The sequence below is a fragment of the Sus scrofa genome, chromosome 9 (genome assembly GCF_000003025.6).
Source record: "Sus scrofa isolate TJ Tabasco breed Duroc chromosome 9, Sscrofa11.1, whole genome shotgun sequence".
NCBI classification, from domain to species: domain Eukaryota; kingdom Metazoa; phylum Chordata; class Mammalia; order Artiodactyla; family Suidae; genus Sus; species Sus scrofa.
Window position 1 is genome coordinate 50,436,363 of NC_010451.4, and position 23,319 is coordinate 50,459,681.

The 23,319-nt window shown below is 47.5% G+C and overlaps 1 protein-coding gene across 11 annotated transcripts in view; it reads left to right on the forward strand.

Annotated features, from left to right (window-relative positions):
- GRAMD1B (GRAM domain containing 1B) overlaps positions 1–23,319 on the forward strand; it is a 248,309-nt gene that overhangs the window by 177,343 nt on the left and 47,647 nt on the right. The window contains exon 1 of one of the 11 annotated variants that reach the window (XM_021063030.1): positions 7,199–8,458. The exons of 9 other annotated variants lie outside the window; for them this stretch is intronic. In XM_021063030.1, coding sequence (XP_020918689.1) covers positions 8,133–8,458 — 326 coding nt within the window. In that variant the 5' untranslated portion in view covers positions 7,199–8,132. Of the gene's footprint in view, positions 1–7,198; positions 8,574–23,319 lie in introns of those variants that run through there. One more of the 11 variants, XM_021063034.1, reaches the window with a different exon arrangement.

Sequence of the window (23,319 nt, forward strand, 5' to 3'; positions counted from 1 at the left end):
ATTACTAGAAAATTAGGGTTAATATGGTATATGCTAGTGGTCTTAAATTTCGCTGCACATCAGAGATCATTAAAAAATACCGACACTGAGTTCCTGTTGTGGCTCAGCAGATTAAGAACTCAACATAGTGTCTGTGAGGATGCAGGTTTGATCCCTGACCTCGCTCGGTGGGTTAAGGACCTGCCATTGCTACAAACTTTGGTTTAGGTTGCAGATGTGACTTGGATCCGATTTTGCCAATGCTGTGGGGTAGGCCAGCAGCTTTAGCTCCAATTTGCCCCCTAGCCTGGGAACTCCCATATGCCATTGGTGTGGCTGTAAAAAGGAAAACAAAAATACTGAAGCCCAGCTTTCACCCCTAGACACTCTAATTGGTACAGGTTGTGACCTGGACGTTGGGACATGTAAAAATTGCTAAGTACCGCAGAGTTTGGGAATTGCTAGCATAGACCATTCGGTGGGTTTATAATTGATCCTGGCTGAAAATCTAGAACCAATGGTCAGGAACATTTAGAAAAGGAAAAGGTGACACTCAGGAGCCAGGCGGGTTTTTTTGGTTTTGTTTTTGATAGGGTTACAAGAAAATGGGTTGAGAGTTGGCGTGCATGGTGACATCCATGAGCTTTGACTAATTCGTGGAAGGACCCCTAACACCGACAAGCCATCCTCCTGGTGGGCTAGGGGCTGGGTCTTTTTATCCTACTGGGCTGCATTTGGCTCCAAGGAAAGCTTTTATCCTGCTAAAGTCTGACCTAACCCGTGGGCAGCGTTTTAGTAGCAGTGTTGGTTTGCCACAGGGTGGGAATGGTGGTAGAGCTTTCTGAATCCTCATCCCTCTCTCCCCACCCTTCTGACCATTTGTTGCTTGGGTTTTAATTATGTAGACATCACTGCTCCTCATGTGAGAGATGCAATATTCATGAGAGGCCTTGGGTTACAGCTGGGTCAGAGGCAATCTATCTACCTATTCCAAGCCCCGACCCAGCTTCCATGGATTACAGTCTGGAGTTTGGGACTTCAGAGAGGACAAAGTGGAGATCTGTGGACCATCAGTTCTCCTACGTTAATGGCGCATAAAACATGGGTGACAGACATCCTGAGCATTGATTCCGAAAGATATTTAACAGGGTCTCCCGAACGTCTGATGACCAGGCTACACTAGGTCTTTTACACTAAGAGACAGACTTAAAAGAACTTGAATGGTCCCATCTCATAGTTTGAATTTTTTTGTAGATGTGTGGACCTCTCTGGCGAACCATCTAACTTCTTTTTTTCTTTCAGACTTTGTGAAAGACTAGTGTGCCTCTGTCCCACTTCTGCCTCCTTGCCTTTCTTTCCTTTCCTCTGTGACTGCAGCCAGTTGATGGCAGCAGCATGGCCACGTGGCTGAGTAGTGGACTCTAGGGTCAGAAACTCTGGTTTCTCTGTCTCCTGTGTGATCTGGGGAGATTATTCAATCTCCGAGCTCTCTCACTTTCCTCATCTGTAAAGGCGGGTTGATGTGAAGATTAAATAAGTACGTATTAAATGCGTGAGACTCTGTCTAGCCCATACAATACTCTATATGCTTTTAGCCATGATTCCTGAATGACTTGAGGGCAGGGATGGTGTCTTATTCCTCTGAGCTGTTTTTTGCGGCTCATCACTAGAGCAGTCTATCACTGAGTGTCCAGGCAGGAAATAGACACCACACCAATAAATTGAACAGGGAATATTTAATATGAAGAATCAGCAGACTCTATAAAGAATGCAGGAATAGCAGAGGTAGGAACTGCCACTACCTCTGGGATTGAGGCGGAGCACCCAGTAAAGGAACATGTATTGTAAGGGTGCTCCCCCCACCCGAACACACAGGGCTAAGATTCAGAGCTCATGGGAGGGCTGTGGCTGTGGCCCAGTGTATGGCACAGAAAGTTCCTGAGATGCTTCAGGATGGGGTAGATAAACCAGAAACCGCCCACTCGGGTGCTCATGAGAGTTGCTGGGAGGTTGGCAAATCTCTCGCAGGGTACAGCTCTAGCACCACAAGGCAAGGCAAAGAAGGATGGATTGGGGGCCGAGGGGCAGTAAGTGGATAACTGGCCTGAGTAGGAACAAGAACTTACCTTGCAGGATTGTTTTGAGGACTAAATGCCGTATTATGATAGCAACCGGTTATGGTTAAATACAGTGACCTTTGAAGTGCCTTTTCGTCAGTGGGTGTTTATTTATGGAAGCACCATGGTGTGGTGCCAACATGGATCTTAGAAATGCTTGTGTGACCTTGGGTAAGGATAGATTTCTCTACTCAGTTGCTTCATCTGTTTCATTCAATAAAAGTTTTATAAGTAAGTAAAATAAAATATGTGATTAGCACATGCAATTCTCAGTACATACTAAATCTTTGGTCCTTTTCCTTCTTTGGCTTAGCCCACACACTTCAGGAATCTCCTAGATTATGCTTTAGAAAAGCACGTGTGCTTTGAATGAGGCTAGTGCTTGAATCAGACCGCTTGTGCCTATCATTCCCCATAATTCCACAAATTCATGTTTAGTTAAGATCTTTGAAGCATTCACTATGTAAAAAGTCTTTGATTTTCATTGGGACCGGAATAGGATTCAAAGATATAAGAAGGAAGTTCGCATCGTGGCTCAGCGGAAATCTGACTAGCAGCCATGAGGACGTAGGTTCGATCCCTGACCACGCTCAGTGGATTAAGGATCCGGCGTTGCTGTGAGCTGTGGTGCTGGTTGCAGACGCGGCTTGGATCCTGTGTTGCTATGGCTCTGGTGTAGGCTGGCAGCTGCAGCTCCAATTCGTCCTGCAGCCCTAGAACCTCCATTTGCCACGGGTGCAGTCCTCAAAAGACAAAAAAAAAAGATATAAGAAGACCTTATCTTTTATCATCCCTATCTCCCATTCTTATCAACACCAGTTATTAAGCACTTCAGGTGAACAAGATTACTGTGTAGACACCGGACCTTCTTTTTATAGCATGTGACTGAACGGGACTGGGTTAAATGGGACTGTTTGTTTCTAGTGGGTTTGCAGGTATCCCTTAACTTCTTTCTCTTCCCCTAATTCCTCCAGGGTGTTCTTTGGAACATGCTTTTGATACTGCACAGGACTCTTAGAAAGCTCTTTTCCTTTCAAAAATAGAAACTAATGTCGGTTTTCCATATCGCTAAGGGAAAGATTTAATTCAGAAAAAGATACCTACTTCTACCACAGTTTCCTACATGCATTTGCAGAAAAGCCATTTGGGAATTTAGGCAGCAAAGAGCTCAGGTGTTGAAACGTGGGGATTGAGTCCAGGGCGTAAGTTCCATCTGTGGAAGTCCTGTTGGCCTTGGTTATGATCACAGCAAGTGCTCTTAGACGCAGCTGGCCTCTTCGGAGTTTGTGCCCTGAGTCTCAGGAAAGATGGTGCAAATCTGTAAACACTGTGAGTTTAAAAAGGCCCCTTCCTTCCTAATGACAAGTCAGTAGCACTTCTCTTCATACACAATGTAATGGCTAAGAGTAGGAATTCAGGATTTCCTGTCGTGGCACAGTGGAAACGAATCCAACTAGGATCCATGAGGTGGCGGGTTCGATCCCTGGCCTCACTGAGTGGGTTAAGAATCTAGCGTTGCCTGAGCTGTGGTGTAGGTCGCAGACGTGGCTCAGATCTGATGTGGCTGTTGCTGTGGCGTAGGCTGGCGGCTGTAGGTCCAATTGGACCCCTGGCCTGAGGACCTCCGAATGCCGCTGGTGTGGCCCTAAAAAGCAAACCAAAAAAAAAGGAGTAAGAATTCACTAAGGTGGTCTGGGTTTTAGAAACATGTTCTACTGTTTATTAATCACATACTATAGGAAAGTTATTAAACCCTCTTTCTTGTGGTTTCCTCATAGAAAAGTAGGGATGATGAGTGCCTGTTTCTTAGCGTTGTTGGTAGGTTTAAATGAGGCCATTCACATGAGAGACTTAGCGAAAATGCATCATGTGTAGAAAGTTCTCTTTCTGTTTATTATCAGATGATTTTAGTTTTATGTAGCTCAAGTGAGCTTGTAATCATGAAGGGAAAAAAAAAGGCTTATATTTTATAACCAGTAGACATAGTTCAGAGTCTCCAATTTGCTTGCTCTGTAACTTTCTTATTATTTAATGAGGTCCCATTTGGGAGGAGCAGGCAGAGAACATCTTGGAAACTGAGGAAATAACATACACATCCCCCATGCATCTTAAGGAACTGAGATTTTTCTTTGATCCTGACTACTGCAGAATTCTTTTTTTTTTTTTTTTTTATTTTCCCACTGTACTGCAGAATTCTGAATCCTCTCACCACTAGAAGCTATCTTTTGTTGAGTTGTTTTTTTTTTTTTTTTTTTTCAGATACCCCAACTAAGGGCTTTTGTGTTTTTTTTTGTTTTTTTTTTGTTTGTTTGTTTTTTCCCACTGTACAGCAAGGGGGTCAGGTTATCCTTACATGTATACATTACAATTACATTTTTCCCCCACCCTTTGTTCTGTTGCAACATGAATATCTAGACATAGTTCTCAATGCTATTCAGCAGGATCTCCTTGTAAATCTATTCTAAGTTGTGTCTGAGAGTTTTTTAAAATAGCTATTTTTGGAGTTGCCAGTGTGGTACAGTGGGATCAGTGGTGTGTCTGCAGCACTAGGACACAGGTTCGATTCCCAGCCCAGTGGCTTAAGGATGCAGCGTTGCCACAGCTGTAGGCGTAGGTCACAACTGTGGCTCGGATCGGATTCCTGACCCAAGAACTCCATAGACTGTGGGGCAGCCCCCCTCCAAAAAAAGCTATTTTTTTAACCAATATCAATAGTAATAGTTTTCATTTATTGGACAGATAATCTGTGTCAGATATAGTGAACACTTGTTGCATGTATTTATCTCATTTAATCCTCACACAATCCAGTACTAGTCCATTATTTTTGTCACTATCTAAAAAATTTAAAGCCCGGGAGTTCCCATCATGGCGCAGTGGTTAACGAATCCAACTAGGAACCATGAGGTTGTGGGTTCGATCCCTGGCCTTGCTCAGTGGGTTAACGATCCGGTGTTGCCGTGAGCTGTGGTGTAGGTTGCAGACGCGGCTCGGATCCCGAGTTGCTGTGGCTCTGGCGTAGACCGGTGGCTACAGCTCCGATTAGACTCTTAGCCTGGGAACCTCCATATGCCGAGAGAGCGGCCGAAGAAATGCCAAAAAGACAAAAAAAAAAAAAAAAAAAAAAATTTAAAGCCCGAAGCTTAGGCTAACTTCTGGGGTCACAGATTTAGTAATGGAGAGAACCGGCTTTTGAAGTCAGGTCTGTCTGATCCCTAAGTCTGCCCTATTAACCCACTGCTATTAATCTAAACCATGAAGATACTAACCTATGGGGCTATGTAGAGCTGTGTCAGTAGAAAGGTGAATCTGTGCATTTTATAGTGGAGGGAGCAAAGCCTCTGAGAAGTTTGTATGACTTGTCCGAAGTCACATAGTAAGTAAGACAGGGTGCAGGCTGGTTGGCCCCACCAGTCCCTTTATTTACTGTCTTCATGGAGAACAGGACTGTTAGTGGGGAGGTATTTACTGACACCTGTGCTGTACCCAGTATTCGGCCCAGGTTTGGGCTTCCTCTGCTTCTCCCCTCAAAAGATGACCATGTTGGAGGGACATGAAAGAAATAGCCTACAATCTTCCCAGGGAGAGAAAACCAACAGAATGAGCAACCGAATCTACCATTAAGTTCTAAATTTTATACTACAATTACAAGCACAGAGGTGGGGGATGTAGCCGGCATCTCTTAGGTGCTCTTCTATCCCTTTATTTTATTCCATCTTTTTCTTTTTTTTTTTCAACCGAGTAAGAGAGGAAACATTTGTTTTGGCTTTTTCAGATAAATAAACACTACTTTTGGCTTTTTTAGATAAAGAAACTGAGTCCGAGATGGGGTGGTGGTGGTAGGAGGGCAACCTAGAGTTCCAGAGCCAGAAAGCAGCAGAAGGTAGCCGTAAATGCAGCTCTGACCCCAAAGTCCCAGCTCTTTCCCTGGAGTAACTGAAGGAGCCCTGGGTGGGAGGTCAGCATTCACAAGAGGCAGGACTCGACCAGACAACTGGGGGTGCGTAGAACAGGGGCAGTGCTTGGTCCCAGGGCATGCCAGCACACCTTTCTTTGGCCCTGAGATTCCTCTCGGTAACTAAGGTGGGGGCGCCGGACAGCACAAACTGTGAGGCTGCTGTTCCCTCAACAGGTTGCAGGGAGAAACAATCCTGGAAAGACCTTTCTTGATGAGCCTATAGGGCTCAGCAATCCCAGGATGAGATTTTTTGCCAACAGATGCTCAAGAAGTATTAGCTCCAGCATGAGCCTCATGAGCAGACAAAGGTGACGTCAGTGGGTTATAATTATTATTCACCTTCAGCCTGTTAACCTGTGGAGCTGCGTCCGGCAGACAAAACTGCCCTTTAGGGACATCCACAGAGTGAGGATGCATAAACCACCCTTTTGCTACTCAAAGTGTGGTTCCTGAAATAGTAACATGGGCATCACCTGGGAGGTTTTTTTTTTTGTTTTTTTTGTTGTTTTTTTTTGTTGTTGTTGTTGTTGTTGTTGTTGTTGTTGCTATTTCTTGGGCCGCTCCCGCGGCATATGGAGGTTCCCAGGCTAGGGGTCCAATCGGAGCTGTAGCCACTGGCCTACGCCAGAGCCACAGCAACGCGGGATCCGAGCCGCGTCTGCAACCTACACCACAGCTCATGGCAATGCCGGATCGTTAACCCACTGAGCAAGGGCAGGGACCGAACCCGCAACCTCATGGTTCCTAGTCGGATTCGTTAACCACTGCGCCACGACGGGAACTCCATTTTTTTTTTTTTTTTTTTTTTTTTGGGAGTTTGTTAAAGAGACCGACTCAGGACCCTCCTTGAGACCTACTACAGCAGAATATGAAGTTTCACAAGATCCTCAAGTGATAAAGGTTGAGAAACTCCGAGCTAACCAGCACCATTGTTTTGGTTGTCATGTATTTGGCTCAGGTTTGGGCTTCCTCTGCTCCTCCCCTCAAAAGATAACTGTCCTGCTATATAGCACAGGGAACTGTATCTAGTCACTAGTGATGGAACATGATGGAGGATAATGAAAGAAGAAGAATGTGTGTGTGTGTGTACATATATATATATATACACACACACACATATGTACGTGCGTGTGTATAAATGACTGGGACACTTTGCTGTACAGCAGAAATTGACAGAACATTGTAAATCAACTATAATAAAAAATTTAAAAAAAGATGCCGGTGATACTACGTGGGGTAGTACAGCATTTCAAGTCAGGTCACTCCCAACTCAGCCTTTCTTGCCCTGAATCGTCTATCTCTCCAGGGCTCAGCATCTCCTTATGTTAGATGCGGTCCTACCAAGGCCTGTGAAATATGATTTTTGAGAAAATAAGTGAATTGATATGAGTGAAAGTGCTTTGTAAGCCATCAGTGACGTTCAGAATGTTCCTTTGTATATTGTTGTTGAATAGAATACCTCTCATCTGAAAGAACGTTCATGGGGGCTGTTTCAGGACTGATGCTGCGATTCAGTGACTGGACAGGAGAAAAAACAATTTTAGGAGGTGCGGTTTAGAGTTTGGAAACTCAGTTGACCCTGCTTTGTCATGAATGTAAGAGTTTTACGTGTTAAGGGTCTGACCTGCAAGAAGCAGGGTCTGCTGCCTGGGAAGTCTGGGAGAGGCTACCCCAAAGAGGCCCTTGGCCAGTGTCTTTTGCAGATATGGTCTCCAATGCTGCCTTCCTCCTTTGCTCTGTGCCCAAGGCTCAGGCACTGAGTGCAGCTGTCATCCTTTGAAAGATGCAAGGCTCTGTTTTGAGCCAGGTGCTTGTGTTTTGATTTATTATCCCCTCCTTGATGCAGGTTGACCTAATAGGCAACACCTGGGAAATAATTGGTGGCAGCAAAGGGAGCAGAATCTCTCGGGATCCTCATCTTGTGTTTTGTCAGATTTGGGGATGAAGGGGAAAATCACGCTCCAGCCCCATGGCTCTGCCCTCCAAAGCCTCATGAATAATTGAGGGCCGGCAGGCTGACTGCACCAAAGAGTTGCATTATGTAAAGCAGCAGGCGGCCGGGTGTGCGCGAGCGTGTCTGCATGCGTGTGTGCGAGTGTGTCCGTGCGCTAGAGGGGTGCGTGTCCGAGTGTGTCTGTGCGCTGTGCGCGTGCGTGCAGGAGCCTGGGAACAGCTGTCTGGGAGGGAGTCGGAGGGAGAAAGGGAGCGAGGGCCGGGAGAGGGGCTGGGGTAGGACTGCGAGACCACACCAAGTAACAGCCCCGCGGGGGAGGTGGGGGGAAGAAATTCAAGGGGAGTCATGCTTACAATTCCAGAGCGGTGCCAAACAGCAGAGAAAGGAGGCTCCCCCAGCCTGTGAGAGCCCTGCCCCCACCGTTAGCCACAGGGCTGTGGGATGGTCATGGAGGTGCGTGCCCTCCGGGGTCCAAGGGGGGGCCCCGGTCCCCACCCCCGCCCCCCACTGCCCCATGCATGAATGAATGAGCTGCACTGCACTCCACTGCCTTCCCAATGGCTGCCAGGTTAGTGCTCACTCGTGCTGACGCTTGTGTGTGTGTATGTGTCAGTCCATCTTTGTTTCCTCCGGGCATTTTTTGGAAGGGGCGCCTGTGCCCAGGGGTTGGGTTGGGGCCCTGGGGGCTGTGGTGAAGACCTGTCTATCTGGCTATGTGCTTTTTCCAGCTGGCGCAGGCGGCTCGGGAGCTGCTGCCGAAAACACAGACCTTTCAAGGCACACAGTAAATCCGGAGTCCATGTTGTTTGCTTCTGTTCTGTGTTGGGGGATCTGAAAGCAGCCAACGTGACATCATGCTGCAGAGATGCAACATTCTTTTTCTTGCCTAGCTTTTTTCTCTCCCTCTCCTCTCTTCTGACATAGTAGCACTGCCTGAGCTGAGCTTTGGAGCACTGAGGGGTGGGCCCGGTCGGTTTGGGGTGGGGGTGGGGGGTTTTGAGGCTGATTGTGTCCCCTGGGCCAGCAAGACTTATCCAAGGTCCCCTAACTTGGAGAAAGGAGGGCAGAGGGTTGCATGAGCGGTGCGTCACAGAGAGCTGGCCGGAGCTTCTGGGGGAGGTGTGGACGGCCATGTGCTCCTTTTCTCCACCCACTGACTTAGCTCTGGGGTGCCCCTGGTGGGGGAGAGGTGATCAGAGCATGGGCTAGCAGTGGGGGAGGCTGTGGGGGGCAGGGGGTGGCGCAGGCCACCCTCTCTGATGTAGACAGATCTTGCTTCTCCTGCAAGGAAGAGCCATGGGAGGATGGATCTGGCTAGCGGGAGGAGAGGATGAGAGGGGAAGTTGATAGCTCCCGTCTCGGGGAAATAAAGGGATTTGTTTATTCTTTGGCTTAGCCAGGCATTTGGCTCAGAGAGTTGCCATGTGTTTTCAGAAAATAGATACCCAGTGGCTGGGCCTTACTCCCCCACACCTCCTTGCATTGTTAGTTATTTGCTTGATTTAGGCAAGTGGAGGAGGACTTGAAGCTCCCTCTTCCTGGGGGCTCAGCCAAGCCCTCAGCCAGGGCTGGGGAAAGGGATCTTTGGCTCTTTTCTTTCTCTGACACCTGCTGGTAAACTGTGCTTCTGCGGACCCTGCTTGGCTCCCCTGCTTCCCGCCTCTCCTCTCCCAGCTACCCTTGAGCTGGGTGTGTTTTCTTCCTTTGCCTTGGATAGCACTCCATAGGTTAGAGAAGTTTAGGGCCGGGGTGGAAAGAGCTGGCCTTGGCAGAAGGGAAGGAGGAGAAAGGGTTGCTTGGGGGAGCTCCCCATGGCAGGAGAGTGTTGTTGTCAAGGCGTTAGTACCCCTTTGGAAGAGAATGAAGGAATGGGAGCCGTTATCATCCTATCTAAAAAACCTCCTCTTTTTCCTGGCCCCACAAATTTTTTCTGTGGGCAGGAGCTAGCCTGCAGCCCTCCCCTCCACTGTCGAGTCCTCACAGCACAGGTTCTTTGCTGGCTGGATGCAGACACCCTCCTCCCCACTTTGACGGGAGAAGCAGGCTCACGAAACAGGCCTTGCAAGGTCATGCATTGTTAGACCAGGGGTTGCCATCTGTAAGGGACCAGAGGGTAAATGTTTTAGGCTTTGTGGCCCATGCCACCTCTGTTGCAGCGGCTCCACACTGCTTTGTGGAGCCAAAGCAGCCACAGACATACATGGACAAATGTGCATGTCTGTGTTCCCAATAAAACTTTATTTATGGACTCTGAAATTCCCATTTCATATAATTTTCACACCTCACATGATATTCTTCTCTCCCCACCCCAGCCATTAAAAAGTAAAAACAATTTTTTTTTCCTGTGGGTCATACAAAAATGAGTGATGGGCTGAATTTGGCCCATGGGTCGTATTTGCTGACCCATGAATTAATCCTGATTAGAAAGCCCTGATGATCACCTCCGAAAAGTGTGAAGCACGTGAGCAGCCTTCACTTGCACGTGTTTGCACACACACACACACACACACGCACTCTGCTCTTCCGGTAACAGACGAGACAGGTCTGGATTCATTTTTCCCGATGACCTCAGACGGGAACCTCTGGTACTGCTCTCAGCCAGCCAGGGTAACCTCGGCTTCTCTGTGAGGCAGCACGGGTCCAAGGAACAAGTATTTGGACCAGGAGGGAAAATACTTGCTAAGGACCTGACCTCTCCAGATAAGAGAATCTCTAAGGGCCGGGGTTTTGCATCTGGCCTGGAAACGCTCATATACGTGTTCAGAACTGCAGTGTAACCTGAACTGGGGTGAGAAATGGGGGTGGGTTCTTCCTTATCCCACTGGGACTTGGGTTTGTCGGGTGGGGGGAAGGAATGGCGGGGGGGGGGGGCGTTCCTTGTAGGAATGCCCACATACCTTACACACGCAGGCACTCTGCTCAGCCCGGAGGCTGTAGCCGGAGACTCAGAAGAGAACAGTGACTAATTCCAGATTCCTCTGATTCAGAAGATGACTCCAAAAATATATGTTTGCACTCTGATTTCCAAAGCACACGGAGTGATGGCTCTGCTCTATTCTGAGCTCATCAGAGCACTTCCTTGCTGTCTTACAACACTTTCTGGGCACCGTCGTTTAAGGGGGGATTGAGATGAACTGGGATTCGCTTGGAGGAGCACGAACCTAATGGCTGAGAGGTCCATAGTCAAGCCGTGTGAGGGGAAGTTCCGAGGGACTAGCGGGTCTGGAGGAGGAAAGACGGAGGGAGCATGAGAGCCGCATTAAAAGTGCATGTGGAAGGGGAGTGCAATTTATTCCACGGCTGCCAAGAGGGGAGAAATAGGGCCTTTAATGGGAAGCCGCAGGAAACAGATTGAGCTTCAAAAAAGTTCTCCAAAGGTGAAATGAGTTATATCATCAGTTAATTACCTCTTGTCACTTAAGGTAGAATCTAAACAAAGATTAGGTGGAGATGTATGCGAAATAGTTTCTAAAAACTCCTAAAAATAGGTTTTAGGCATTAGAGTCATTCTGTCTACAAAAAGGAGAATAGGAACAGAGGAGGGGCTTAGAGCTCACGAAATGACCTCAAGTCTGGGAAAGCTGGACTGAATGAAATGGCATTGAGTGCATTATAGTAGACTCCTTTCTTAAAAAAAAAAAAAAAAAAAATCATAACTTCCTGATGGTAGAGGGAGACAGTGAGAAGGATCACAAAGGAATTTTGCTCCTGGAATTTTGTACTCTGAATATATTTTAAATGAGGGAACAGCCTCTCTTGGGTGATTTAGGTATCTAAGGCAGTTTGGCTGACCTCTTATAGACCTCTTTGTTCTAAAGTTTCTCGAATTTTAACAACATGGTTATTCTTTGGCCTGTTTGTGTTTGATCTCTAGGGGACAGTAAGTCAGACCGGGGTTTGAATCTGTAGGGTCTGGAAGGGATGAGCCTCACCCGTGGCTCTAACCGTGAGGGGAGGGGGAGAACACCTAATGCTGTTGGTGACCTCCCACCCACCTGCCCCCCGCACAGCCCCCAGCCAGCCTGCCTCTTCTCAGCACGGCAGCAGCCTCCGGTGCCTGAGGTCACTGGCCCTGACCAGCGGGAAAGCTGGGGATGCTGATTTAACTAGGGGCCCAGACTGCCTGGAGCCTGTTTCTGGGTCCCTCTGTCTCAGAAGCTGCTGCTCTCCATAGTGCACAGTGTCCTCTGTACCCTGTTTGTCACCCCCTCTCATGTCTCTGTGGGGGCGAGGCAGCATTCACGTTCACCCTTCTCACGGAATGCAAGCGGAAGCTCAGTGAGAGGTTTGCCCCCACATCCCGCACAGGGAAGGGGCCAAGTCAGGACTGCCCGGCTCCCTTGACAGGTGTGTGTGGGGGTATTTGGAATGAATCTAAGTCACTGTGACTGGAGGGTGTTAATTGAATGCCTCGCTCCCACACACTGCGGCCTCCTTAGAGGTAGAGTCGGTGACCTTAATGCCTAGAACATGGTCTGGCTCGGAGTGTGGTCTCTTCAGCTGTTTGTCAGCTGGACGGATGGATCCTGCACAAGTTCCTTTTAGTTTGAGGCAACGTTGCTCTTGCTGAGAAAGGAGGAGGGGACCTTGTCGAGCCAACTTAGAAGAAGCTGGAAGTTATACTCAGTTGAACTCCCTGCCTTGTTCCAGTGGTTTGTGACCTCCCGATGGATTGGAAATCTCTTTCAAGGAAGAGACTTCCTAAGGTAGCTTAGCACCTTTCCGCTTCCACAAGGTCCCATTCTCCTGAGCGTTGAAGTTTCTGAAGTACTTGGGGTGGATTGTCCTTAGCTTTGACTGAGATTGATAGTGAGTCAAGTATAAAAGCATTTATGTCCCTATTGTGTGCCCAGCATCATGTTTAATACTGTGTATTTAATCTGTGTATCTACAGAGAAGCACGACATAGTCACTGCCCTATAGGGATCTCAGGATGAATATATATCACAAAGACACATAGTAGGTATTCAGTAAATGCTTGTTTAATGACCTCCAATCATTAGCTTAATTTCTAAAGAGTGTGACATTCAGAGAGAGCTGAATGGTTAATGATCACTGAGAATCATGGAGAGATAAGGACCATGGCTCCTAAAAGTCCCTTTAGAGCTATTCTAGCAGGTCTGAAGCTGGCGGGTGGGTGCTCCTCCTTGGACCCTGGAAGCAGGGGTTGGGTGGTTGTCAGGGTCTCGGAGAGGGAATTCCTGCATCCCATGAGAGGTTGGGATTACAGGACACTAAGGCCCCTTCCAAACTACACACTAGTGTGGCCAACACTGCCTGTGAACCCTGCAGGACTAGCTGCCAAATGCTAAATGTTTGTCCAGTTGTGAACAAGCTCAGAGAAAAGAAATTGTACAATGCCAATAAGTGCCTATGTTCATTTTCTGCATCTTCTGCTTCATGTTAAGTCTTCATCCTTCCAGCCTTCCCATCTTCAGGGACTGGCTGAAGATGTGACTAGCAGCAATTTGTATTCTCGCCCCTTGGGTTTGCCTCTTGGACAAGGCAGAATTTAGAAACAGGATCCCATCATGGCTCAGTGGTAGCCAACCAGACTAGGATCCATGAGGTTGTGGGTTTGATCCCTGGCCTTGCTCGGTGGGTCGGGGATCCAGTGTTGCCGTGAGCTGTGGTGTAGGTCGCAGACGTGGCTTGGATCTGGTGTGGCTGTGGCTGTGGTGTAGGCCAGCAGCTGTAGCTCCAATTCGACCCCTAGCCTGGGATCCTCCATCTGCCGAGAGTGCAGCCCTAAAGCAAAAAGCAAAAAAAAAACCACAACAACCAGGATTCAGTTTCTAGCTGGAAATTCACTTCCGATTTCTAAAAGACCCTTTTTTTCTCCTCCACGAGCAAGGTATAGGAAGCCCTTTGCTTTACAGATTCACTGTCTAATTAGTTGTTGTTTGTAGCTTCTGCCCCTCATCCTAGGAACCACAGGTTGTGATCATCCAACAGGCAAGGAACACAGGTGCACAGGAACATAAAGTGACTTTTCTCAAGGGCACAAAACAGCTTAGAATGTAAACTCAGACATATATACTTATGTCTAGACAAAAAGACCAGGGCAGCAAAGTGTCTGGAGGTGACATGATATTTTGGTTTTCATGGATCCAGAAGTCAGAATAAGAACCGTTGAGCTGTTGTTAACCTAAATGTCCACTGACAGAGGAGTGGATAAAGAAGAAGTGGTACATATACTCAATGGAATATTACTCAGCCATTAAAAGGAAACCAGTAACAGCATTTGCAGCACATGGATGGACCTAGACATTATCATGCTAAGTGAAGTTAGTCAGACAGTGAGACACCAACATCATATGCTATCACTTACATGTGGAATCTAAAAAAGGGCCACAATGAACTTCTTTGCAGAACAGATACTGACTCACAGACTTTGAAAAACTTATGGTTTCCATAGGAGACAGGTTGAGGTGTGGGGATGGAAATGCTCTAAAATCAGGTCATGATGATCATTGTATAAATATAATAAAATTCATTGAGGAATTAAAAAGCAATGGGCTGTTGTTATAAGAAGGCAGATTTGGGGCAGGCTTCAGAAAGAAATGTCTGAGTGGCTGAACAGTGGCTTTAAAGAGAGCTCATGCCTTTATTCATGGAATACATATCTCTGATCGCAGCGGGTGCCAGTCATTGTGCGAGAGGCCCTGGGGAACCACACAATAGACAAGGCCCCAGCCCCCGTGGAGTGTTCAGTCTAGTGTAGGCAGCTCAGCAACAACAACAACATGAAGTGATGTGCCGTGAAGCGGGGGGAATGGCACGCTGCGATAATGATCGCCCGGAGACGGGGAGGCCACATTAGATGGAGTGGCCTTCGTTCGGGACAGGCTGCTCTGGAGAGGTGACATTCGAACTTTGGTCTGAAGGTTGAAAAGGAATTCGAATTTAAAACTCTAAAGTGAGCGTTCTGGGCAGAGGAACCAACCAGTGCAAGTATCTCGGGCCAGGGGTGAACTTGGTATGTTCAAGAAGCAGAAAGGTCCAAGGAGGCCAGAATGGAGTGAGCGAGAAAGTTGAGGAAACAGTTCCCTGAGTTTGAAACCCAGAAGCTGGATTGCTGGCCGTTAAGTCCATCCATCCAGAAGGTTAGGACAAGGACACAGAATGGATTTGGTGCAGCCTGTGAGCCCTTGGGACAAAATAATTCATGTCTGACTTTGACTTCTGAAACTGGTCTGCAGCATCATTAGAGATTTCAAAGGTTATCATAATTTGTCCCTCTTGGAAATGCCCATAGTGATAACTGGAGCTCTGGCTTCCTCCTCAGCTCTGGCAGGACCCAAACAAACTTATTTTGTTTTTGTAGGAAGGGGGAAAGTGGGTCAGGCTGTTTTGGCATTTTAAGCATGGAGTCCTGGTTCTATTGCAGGCCCTGGTCTCCATGGAAATGAAAAATAGTGTTTGTCATGCCTGTTCCTGGATTGAATTCCAAACTCTGGGCTGAACAGAAGCTGCAGGAAAGCCGGGGAGTGGCGGAATAGAATGGATGGAGGCTATAGCCATTGTGATAAAGGATCTCTCCTCCTTGGCTTATGTTGGAAAGGCAAACTGTCTCTTCACCCATTACCTCTCTCCAAAAACAACAGTAGAAGGGTAACTGATATCCTGTCTTTCTTTCCTTTGCCAAGAAGGTGTTAAATTAGCTGGCTGCAAATGCTTTGGATGGGCCCTGTCACCTTTCATTTCCTTTGTAGGATTTTCAATAAGTGCTTGAATGAGATAGGGAAGGAGGAACAGGTAAAAGGAACTTCCTGGCCATAAATGTCCTGAATTATCTGTACAATATCCACAGAGATTGGGACCAATAACCGACAGAGTGCAGAGAGAGGGCGGGGCCTGGGCCACGTGGACCCTGTGAGCCAATGTTTAGATGTCCAGTGGCTAGTTAGTGAGTCTGGAGAAGCGTCAGTTTCTCATTTGTAAGATGTCTTTGCCAGTGGCCTGACCTGGCAACAATCTGGTTCCAAGTTTCAGGCAGACCCAGTCCCCGAACACACTGTGCCCTTCACCTAAAGGCCCTTAAAGCCCTGGGGGCACTTTAGCAAGTTACTCCCACAGAGAGAGAGCATGAGAGGTTCATCTCTGCCAGAATCTTTCTCTTGCAGCAGTGGAGGGAGACCCGTTAGGTCAGGCTCTGCAGGTGGCATGGAGGGAACTGTGAGAGGAGAGAAAGGCATGATTCCAGGAGCCCTGTCCTTCCCAGCCTCTTGCTGAAATGCAGCGTGATGCTGCAGCCAGGCCAGAGTGGGGCAAGCTGGGTCCAGGCTGAGACCTGTTTAGTGTAAGTTAGAAAGAATTTCTGTGCTGTAAACAAACAAGCAAACAAACAGAACCCCAGCAGTCACAAAAAGGCATCTCTCCAGAAGCCATCTGGCCCCTCTGTTCAACCAGGTAATCACAGTTTGACACACAAGCCACCGTTGCCTTTCTCCCTTAGAGAAGGAATTGGCCCCAGTGGCAAAGTTGTTCCTGGATTTAGTTTACCAGCGATAGGCCCTCAAAGAGTGAGCTCCGTGTATGGTCACTGGGAGCTCTTCTTAGGGGGAACAAGAGTACGTTTTTCAACCTTTCAAAACCACACCCATCCAGTATCCTAAAAAGTAGGGCCTGGGGTGAGGGGTGGGGTTGGGGAGGGTGGGGAGAAGCCACTGCGACTTGCACTTTTGAGCCCTGCCCCTTCCAGCCTCCAGCTGCCTGTTAACCCCTTGGCAGACAGTCATGTCATCTCTCTGGACCTGAACTTCCACCCATAACAGTGAGAGGCCTGGAGCGGATGAGCCCCTGTCTGTTTCTCTGCAGCAGTCATCCTGGAGGACCTGAGACTGTGGACTGATTTTCATAGGTCAAGGGAACCAAGACCAGGAACTCCAGGTCGTTATAAGAAGAACTTAAGCAGGCCTGGGAAGCTTTTTTCCTGAGTGACTTGGTATTTTGCTCTCCAGGGAGGAGAGTCCAAGGGGAATTTGGGACCCTGCTGGGATTTGTGATTTGGGCCATTTTTCCTCCTCTACAAAGTTCTGTTTGGGTCCGCCCTTCCCTCCTTCTGTGCTGTGGTTTTATGGCTACAGAGACACTGCAAAATGACAGGCAAGAGTACAGAGAGGAATCTAAAAACAACCATCTTTAGGGAGTCCTTGTAAACTCAGAATTTGGAACCAGTTTAGGTGGACAGATCTAATGGAGGCATTTGCAGGCAGCATGTAAATTTCATGCAAATGTTATGCAGATACACCCGTGGCCTTCCTATCTCAGACACTCAGAGCATGTGCTATGGGGAAATTCAGAGTGGAGCTGGCTGGAGTTCCTGTCGTGGTGCAGTGGTTAATGAATCCGACTGGAACCATGAGGTTGCGGGTTTGATCCCTGGCCTTGCTCAGTGGATAAGGATCCAGTGTTGCTGTGAGCTGTGGTGTAGGTCACAGACGCGGCTCGGATCTGGCATTGCTGTGGCTGTGGTGTAGGGTGGCAGCTGCAGCTCCCATTCGACCCCTAGCCCGGGCACTTCCATATGCCAAGGGTGCAGCCCTAGAAAAGGCAAAAAAAAAAAAAGACAAAACAAAAAATAAAAAAAAACCCAAAGTGGAGCTGGCTAATTTAATTTGCATGGATATTTGCAGTGCTATCATAAAGAACTGAGGAGGATTACTGACAGAACTTCCGTATTGGCATGGGGATGGGAGGTGTGTAGCAGGATAACAGAATAGTCAGCTTTTAGGAATTAGGGACCACTAGCTCTCAGAATCAGCTTTGACTATAAGAGGCAGGAAAGGATGAGCTGTTTGTAATTTGCTGTGGGTGTGGGATCTAGTGATCATTGTCAGGCTCCTGTATCAGGAGAAGATGTGCTGAGTGCCTTCCTTAGCTTGAGAATCACACCTTTGTGCCTACTCCCCACCAATCTTGGGGTCTACCCTGCTGGCAGCTCCTATGGCACACTCACTTGATTTTCTGTTCCACTTAGTCAACCCACCTGGTGGACACTGACCAACTGATACACTCAAGGGCTTTGTAAGCAGGTTTCTGTCATCTGGGGCAGATATGTCACTTGGCCCTTGATACTTATATGCTTATTCCTTGGGAATATTGGTTCTCAGATACTGGATTGCTTCAGAATTAGCTATGGTGTTTTCTTTTCTTTCTTTTTTTTTCGTGCTATGGTGTTTGTTTAAAATGCTGATTCATAAGACCGTTCCCTGATATACCTATTAAGGAAATCAAATTCATAATTTTAAATCTCCCAAAATAAAATGTCAATAGCCAAAAAAAAAAAAAAAAAAAGACCATTCCCTGGAAATTGTCCTTAATTGAGTGGGGGTGGGGTTAGGATTTTGGACTTCAAGGAGGTACCGCGGGTGGATTTGGTCCCCTCTGTGGGCAGTAATGTTCCGGAGCATTCAGATCAGGTCCATATAACTCTCTGAGGAAAAGGGACAAGGTAATTATTTCCATTTTACAGAGAGGAACAAAAGCCTTCTTAATAATAGCAGCTCAGAAATATTTATTGGGCATTTAGTGTGTATCAGGCACTGCACTAAATATTTCACTTATTTTAGTTCATTTAACACAGTAGTCCCATGAGATTGGTATTAGTATCTCTCGTTTGTCCGATGAGAAAATGAGGCTTAGAGGCCAGCATCACATGGCAAGTGGCAGAGCTGGGACTCAACCCTGAGCCTGCTGACACAGCACACTGGCAATTAATCCTGGCCCTTTAGGGCCCAAACAGGCCTTCAGCAAACATTTCATTTGAAACTGGCACCTAAATTTCTAATTCATTGCTTTTCTGTTAGAGTGCGGTGCCCTGGAACGTACCAGACAGTCTTAAAAAAAATTATCACTACAGGGCTCTGGACGTGCCTGACAGCCATACCATTAGAGTGATCATCCAGGCCATTGCAGAGCTGGGTGTAGGGGAAACCGCAGAGAGAACAAGAAGTGTCCAGGTACCGGGGGGAGGGCTCTGATTGGGAATGAGCCAGGGCTGGGAAAAAGCACTGGTCAGAGAGCCGGAAAGGAGCTGCTGCGGTGGAGCGGCAGGTACATATCTTGCGATCTCTGGGGCAGAAACAATTGATTTCTCTGAAAGCAAACAAGTTAACTTAAATGAGGCACACTGGAACACCAGCTAACTATTCTGCTCTGCTCAGGGTTCTGAAAAGTGGATGGGTGGCTGATCAGGGAGCTGGCTGGCTGATGTTATCTACCTGAGCCCACAGGACTACACCAGGCAGAAGGATGGAACAGAAGGCCTGGCAGAGCTAGGCCGGTGGCTCCTTTGTCTTGAGGGGCAGTGGGAGGTGTGGCCAGTAGAATCACCACAGAAGGCTGAAGGGCCTTTGTCCTCTTTCCATGTGTCCCTGTGTCTCAGGGACTTGGGCCGACTTGACTATGGAAAGTAGGTGCAGACGGTAGCATGAGGTACTATGGTCAGACCTGAGGAAGCGTATTTGTTGGCAAGGTAACCAGGAGAGGAGTGCCGTAGTCTTTGTTGGAGGTTTGAAAAGTAGGAGAGGTGGGAAGTGAGTGACTGGCCTCTGGGCCCCCTGCAGTGAGTTGAGTTAATGATGATAGAATTTCTTAAGCATCAGCTTAAGTATGTGATGCTTCAAAGCATAATAATGTGAGGAAAAAAGAATGTATACATGTATGGGTAACTGGGTCACCAGGCTGTATAGTAGAAAATTGACAGAACACTGTAAACCCGCTATAATGGAAAAAAATAAACATCATTATATAAAAAACAAAAAAAAAAACAAACAGTTTTTTGTACTCCATGCTATTTTAGGCCTTCGTACCTTCATTTGTGCTGTTGTTTGGGTGTTGTTTTTTCTTTTTCGGGGACATTATCTTCTTCCCTGCTTCTACCACGCCCTTCACCTGGCTCACTCTGACACGTTTTTCAGGACCCAGCTCTCAAGTGCCATAACTTCAAGGAAGCCTTTCTTGACCCTTCACGCCTGGCTAAGATTCTTTTCCTCTTTCCTGTCACACCACTCATTGCTTATGTTAAAATGAGAGGAACATGTGTCTAGCTCTTCCTGGCAATAATGCCCCAAGCGCCAGGATCCTTTCTTATTCACCAGTATGAGCTCTGACTCCTAGTATCAGGCCAGGTGCTCAGTAAATGTTTATGGAACAGAAGATCCAGATTGAAGTCGTGTCACCGTGGCCGGGCACTTAACCTCTGTTGCTCAAGTTTCTCATATGTGAAGTTAAGAGTTGACTATATTAATTCTAAAATCTGAAAAGGGGGTCCTAGTCCAATAGCCCCTAACACCTGTATCTTCATTTTCTTCTATAGCAAACCTAAGGTCATTTTTAGCTTTTTTAAAATTTTTTATTTTTTTGCTTTTTAGGGTCGCACCCACAGCATATGGAAGTTCCAAGGCTAGGGGTTGAATCACAGCTACAGCTGCAGGCCTACACCACAGCCACGGCAACTCGGGATCCAGGCCTCAGCTGCAACCTATACCACAGCTCACGGCAATGCTGGATCCTTAGCCCACTGAACGAGGCCAGGAATTATACCTGCATCCTCATGGATCCTAGTCGGGTTTGTTAACTGCTGAGCCACGAAGGGAACTCTCTAAAATCCCAAGATTTTGAAATAGAATATAATGCTATTATTAATAGTGATGGTGGGATCAGATTACTGGCACACCATAGAGTTTGCTGGAAAGACAGTCCTGTGGTTAGAGATGCACAAGAGTTGGTTTTATTTGCTCAGCAGAACAGCCATTTCTGTAGGATAATGGCGTGCCTTTTATTTTTTATTTTTTATTTTTTTTTGTCTTTTGTTGTTGTTGCTGTTGTTGTTGTTGCTATCTCTTGGGCCGCTTCCGCGGCATATGGAGGTTCCCAGGCTAGGGGTTGAATCGGAGCTGTAGCCACCGGCCTATGCCAGAGCCACAGCAACGCGGGATCCGAGCCGCGTCTGCGACCTACACCACAGCTCATGGCAATGCCGGATCGTTAACCCACTGAGCAAGGGCAGGGACCGAACCCGCGACCTCATGGTTCCTAGTCGGATTCGTTAACCACTGCGCCACGACGGGAACTCCTGGCGTGCCTTTTAAAAGAGCTTCAGGAATCCGGCAAGTCTAATTGTGGTTTTGCTGCGTTAGACCTGTAGTAGCTCCAAACAGTTCTTTTCCTCTTCTTCTTCCTCTTTCCTCGACTTCCTCTTCTTCTTCTGTCTTCTCCTTCTTTCTCCTCCTTCTCCTTCTTCTCCTTCTCCTCCTTCTTCTTTTTTTGGTATGGGGAAGTTTCTGGGCTAGGGATTGAACCCGCACCAAACATTTATTCTTGTATACTGAAGGGTCAGCGTGGAGGTGGAGCATGGCGTGGGGGTTAGAAGGATACTTGGGCTTAGTCTTGAGTGTGAATGTTGGGTGGGAAGAACTGGCAGGATGTGAAGCATGAGGAGCGCGGCACAGGCGTCTGTGAATCCCTGGGCCTTGATGGCTGAGGCAGGGCATGTGCCAAGCTGGAGCTGTCAAAGGTGGCTTGGTGTCAGGTAATTGGGGGACGTCTTCACCAGAGTTTGGAGTTCAGATTTCATTCCAAGGGGGCAGAAGGCCTATGAGGGCTTTAACCAGGAGGAGAGGATGGCCAAAATCGACAAAGGTACTTTTTTGTAGAAAGTTCATTTTGACAGCAAAATAGACAATGAGTTGAAGACTGGAGGCGGCAGTGGAGTCCTTCTTTCTTTCCATCCACCAGCTCCCCATCCATCCTTCTATGCATCTGTCCTTCTATCCGTTCATTCAGCAAACATTATTGAATGCTTGGTTCCGAGAGCAAGCTCTGTAATCATATAGGCCTTCATTTCAGACCTTCTCCCATCACTTACCCATCTGTGGACTCTGGGCAAACTACTTAATTTGTCAAGAGTTCAATTTTAGCACCTGAGAAATGGGGACTAGTCGTACTCATGAACCTGTCATAGGTTGGTTAGGAAGATTTAATGAGATAGTGCTTAATAAGTGTTTGCCACCATGCCAGGGACTCATACACTTTTAGCTATTTTTATTACCATCAACAGGTTGGAGGTACAGGTTTGGGAGCTGTCATGACCCTGGGTTGTCAGAGCTGTGGGTGTGAAGACCTGTAATAGAAGGAGATTCAGTTTCGATGTTAGCAGAGCTCACCTCCTTGCAGAGCATCCACTGAGCAGTGAGGGGCAGAAAGGTAGTATCAGGCTTTTGTTTAGAAGGATTTAAGGACAAAAGTCTGAATGGGTACCAGAGAGGAAAGGAAAGGAGAAAACCACTTAGAAAATGCCAGAGGCACTGGGAACCTGGAGTGGGGCCCTGGGGATGGAAGGGAAGGACTTTTACAGAGTGGATGGGAGCGGATGGGATTCGGTGCCTCCCTTTTTGTGGGGTGAGATGGAAGAGATGGGTTTGCAGCCTGAGAGACTATGAGATGATGCTGCTGTTGAGGGTGGGCCGTAGTGGGAAGAGGCTTGGGAGGAAAGATGGCGAGCTCGGGTTTGAATCTGAAGTGCTGGGGAGACATCTTTTGGAAGGAAATGTCACATTGGCAGCAGGTTATTGGGCTGAAGCTAACAAGGGTGATCAGAGTCAAGCAGGTAGAGGAGTCCTCTGGTTGGAGGCATAAAGTCTTAGAAAACAGGAATGGGGCGTTCCTGTTTTTGGTGCAGTGGAAACAAATAGTAACCGTGAGGTTGTGGGCTTGGATCCCTGGCCTCGCTCAGTGCGTTAAGGATCTGGCATTGCCATGAGCTGTGGTGTAGGTCACAGACGTGGCTCAGATCCTGCGTTGCTGTGGCTGTGGCTGTGGCTGTGGCCGGCAGCTGTAGCTCCAATTCGACCTCTAGCCTGGGAACCTCCATATGCTGCAGCTGCAGCCCTAAAAAGAAAAAAAAAAAGAAAAAGCAAAAAAAAAAGTCAGAAAAGAAAATGGAAAAGGAATGACTCAGGTAGTAAAGGACCCACCTTTGGAGAAGGATGAAATTTCAGGCTGAAGAGGAAGAGAGGAGCCAGTTGCTGACCCAGGAAGAGGAATAGGAGAGAGAGGTGTTATGACATCATGGAAAGTGGGAGAGATTTTCAAGAGCAACACAGATGATTCACAGCCTCATAAGCAGAGACTAAGGTGGCAAATGACAGTATAAGTTGTTCATTGACTGATGTGTTGAAAATAGAGTTTGCGGTATCCTTGGATGGCCTACGGAGGGTCAGCTGATGGGGGTCTCTAAGCAAGGAGGACATCTCAGGGACAGGTCAACTGTGACTGCCTGAGGTCATGTGGTTTTGGACAGTTGGAGT